General features: G+C 62.4%; 1 protein-coding gene across 1 annotated transcript; it reads right to left on the bottom strand.

Moving 5' to 3' along the window:
• Positions 1 to 252: 252 nt before the first annotated feature.
• On the bottom strand, positions 253 to 2034 carry LOC149521739 (uncharacterized). The gene is made up of 2 exons (XM_089773011.1): positions 1689 to 2034; positions 253 to 1493 (listed from the first exon to the last, which is right to left on the bottom strand). Exons 1-2 carry the CDS (start codon positions 2032 to 2034, stop codon positions 1063 to 1065), a joined length of 777 nt encoding a protein of 258 aa, XP_089629137.1. The 3' UTR covers positions 253 to 1062.
• Positions 2035 to 2945: the final 911 nt, after the last annotated feature.

Here is a 2945-nt window from a genome sequence, read left to right as displayed (position 1 = left end):
CCCAGCCACCCGGGCGCCCCACTGATTGGCGCTTTGCTGTGTCTCTCTCCGCAGGTGGTCAAGGCCATCAACCGGGTGCTGCTCCACAGGGTGGTCCGCCTCGCCGACCCGGACGCCGTCATCCGGGGATTCGGAGCCCTCGGCTTCCCCAACTGCGGGGGGGGGGGGGCCATCGACGGGACGCACATCCCCATCCGTGCCCCGGAACACCAGGCGTCCCGTTACGTGAACCAAAAGGGGTACTTCTCCGTCATTCTGCAGGCCGTGTGTGACCACCGGGGACAGTTCACGGACATAAATGTGGGCTGGTCCGGCAAAGCACACGACGCACGGGTGTACCGGAACTCCTCCGTGTGCCAGCGGCTGCAGGACGGGACCTTCTTCCCCGACCGCCACATCAGGGTCGGGGACGTGGACATGCCCGTGTGCCTGGTGGGGGATGCCGCCTACCCACTGCAGCCCTGGCTCATGAAGCCCTACACGGGGCACCTCAATCCCTCCCGCCAGGCCTTCAATGCCAGGCTGACCAGGGCCCGCATTGTGGTGGAGGGGGCCTTCGGGCAACTGAAAGCCCGCTTTTGATGCCTCCTCACCCGTCTGGACCTGGCCGAGCACAACATCCCTCCCGTGGTGGCGGCATGTTGTGTGCTCCACAATTTGTGTGAGCGGAAGGGGGAGGCTTTCCTGCCAGCCTGGATGGCTGAGGCTGACCGCATGGCTGGACACTACGGTCAGCCCCGCACCGCCGCCGTCCGGGAAGCCCAGCGGGGGGCCATCCGGATCCGGGAAGCCCTGCGGGAGAGGTTCCAGGTGGAGGAGGAGGAGGACTGACCTCTCCCTGCATGCCCCACCGGGGCCTTCTTCCACCCTACCCCCCCCCTCCCCTTTCCCCTCCCTACCTACTGTCAAATAAAGACACCTGTTTTTCCAACAAAAACGTCTGTTTATTTCACAGAACTGGGGTGGGGGGAGGGAGGAATGAAGGTGGGAGAAGGGAGGGGGAAACCTGGGACGAGGGAGCTGGAAGGGGAGGGGAGGGAAGGGAGGAAGGGAAAGGAAAGCTCAGGGGTGGGAGTCCGGCTGCCTCTCCCGTCTCGCCACACTGCAGGTCCGGGGGCGTCGGTGGGGAATGGTTGTGGATGGGGGGGCAGAGGGGACAGGGGGTGTGGAGGAAGCAGGAGCGGAAGCAGGAGCGGAAGCAGGAGGAGCAGGGGGAGCAAGAGGGGGAGCAGGGGGAGGAGGAAATGGAAAGCGGTCCAGCAGGCTCTGGAGGTGGCCTCGCAGGGCACGGCCCTGCTCCTCCAGGGCCTCCAGACTCCTCCGGCGCAGCCTGAGGTCCTCCTGGACCCAGTGGTCCTGGAGACGGAGCTGTCGGTCCAGGAACCGGAGATGCCGCCTCTGGTAGTCCTCCTGGTTCCTGGCTGTCCTGCTTGCCCGGGCGCGGGCGGCTGCTGCAGGCGGTGTGGTGCGCCCTGCAGGCCCAGGTGCTGCAGCTGTGGTGCAAGAAGACCAGCGGTCAATTTCCCCAGGGGCCCAGGTGTGTGAAACCCAGCTCCCCTCTGCAAGGCCAGGGCCCCTGCAGGATCCCCAGCTGCTGCTCCGTGGTGGGCAAGGCCCAGGCGCACGGTCCCGGGGCTCCCTCTCGCCCCAGCCCCCCGTACACATAAGGGGAACACGAGGGTACTCACAGGTGGACGCCTCCCCGGCCTCTGACGATGCAGGCGAGCGGGTCTGTGGCGTGCCTCGGGGGTCCCGGGTCCTGGGCAGGCTGGCGGCAGGCTCCTGGCTCTCAGAGCCCTCTTCCTCCTTCTCCGTCTCCAGGAGCGGTCCCTCTGCCCCGGGGTCAATCACGTCCCGGGGAGCAGGGACGGCATGAGGCCCCAGGATGCGGTCCAGGGCATGGAAGTGGGGGCAGGCCTCCGGGTCGGCCCCTGGCAGGCAAGCCCGGGAGTAGGACTGCCGCAAGTCTTTAATCTTGCAGCGCACCTGCTCCCGGCTGCGCTGGTGGCCCCTGGTGGCCAGGCTGGCAGCCATGCGTCCATAGACGGCCGCGTTCCGGTGGCTAGTGCGGAGATCGTGGACATTGGATGCTTTCCCCCAAACCTCGATGAGGTCCACGATCTCCGCACTTGACCAGGCGGGCGCCCGCCTTTTGCGCCCCCGGGTAGGCTCCTGGGAGCCGCCAGGCTGGTCCTGGGGAGCAGTGGAGGGCTGGGAGCCCTCGGATGGCTGGCTCATGGTGTGGCAGGTGCAGGCTGTGCAGGCACGGGTGCTTGCAGCCTTGCAACTGGCACAAAGTGAGTAGCCAGCCCGTGGCCCTTTAAGGGCTCCGGGGCCGGGAGGGGGGCAATAGAGTTTCCCTGGTGTTGGCCAGAGTGGCCACCAGGGAAACCTGGGAAGCCTTAGCCTCCCACTAGTTCGAACTAAAGGGCTACACAGCCCTTAGTTCGAACTAGCTAGTTCGAACTAGGCGTTAGTCTTCGTAAAATGAGGTTTACCTAGTTCGAACTAAGCGCTCCGTTAGTTCGAATTAAGTTCGAACTAACGGAGCGCTAGTGTAGCGCCTAGGAAAGTTAGTTCGAACTAACGTCCGTTAGTTCGAACTAACTTTCTAGTGTAGACATACTACGTCTAGACTGCAAGCCTCTTTCGAAAGAGGCTTTTTTGAAAGATACTTTCGAAAAAGCCTCTTTCGAAAAAGACCGTCTAGACTGCAAGCAATACTTTCAAAAAAGCAAGCTGCTTTTTCGAAAGAAAGCACCCAGGCAGTGTGGATGCTCTCTTTCGAAAAAGCCCTGTTTGCATTCAAGAACACCTTTTTTCAAAAGAGCACTTTCGAAAAAAGGCGTTCTTCCTCGTGAAATGAGGTTTTCCGCCGTCGAAAGAAAGATTTAATTTCGAAAGAACGCAGCTGTAGTCTAGACGCAGGTGAAGTTTTTTCTAAA

This window comes from Pelodiscus sinensis, chromosome 23, assembly GCF_052426305.1.
Source record: "Pelodiscus sinensis isolate ZL-2025 chromosome 23, ASM5242630v1, whole genome shotgun sequence".
Taxonomy (NCBI): domain Eukaryota; kingdom Metazoa; phylum Chordata; order Testudines; family Trionychidae; genus Pelodiscus; species Pelodiscus sinensis.
The sequence above is the reverse complement of the archived record's forward strand: the minus strand, read 5'-3'. Positions and strand labels throughout refer to the sequence as shown.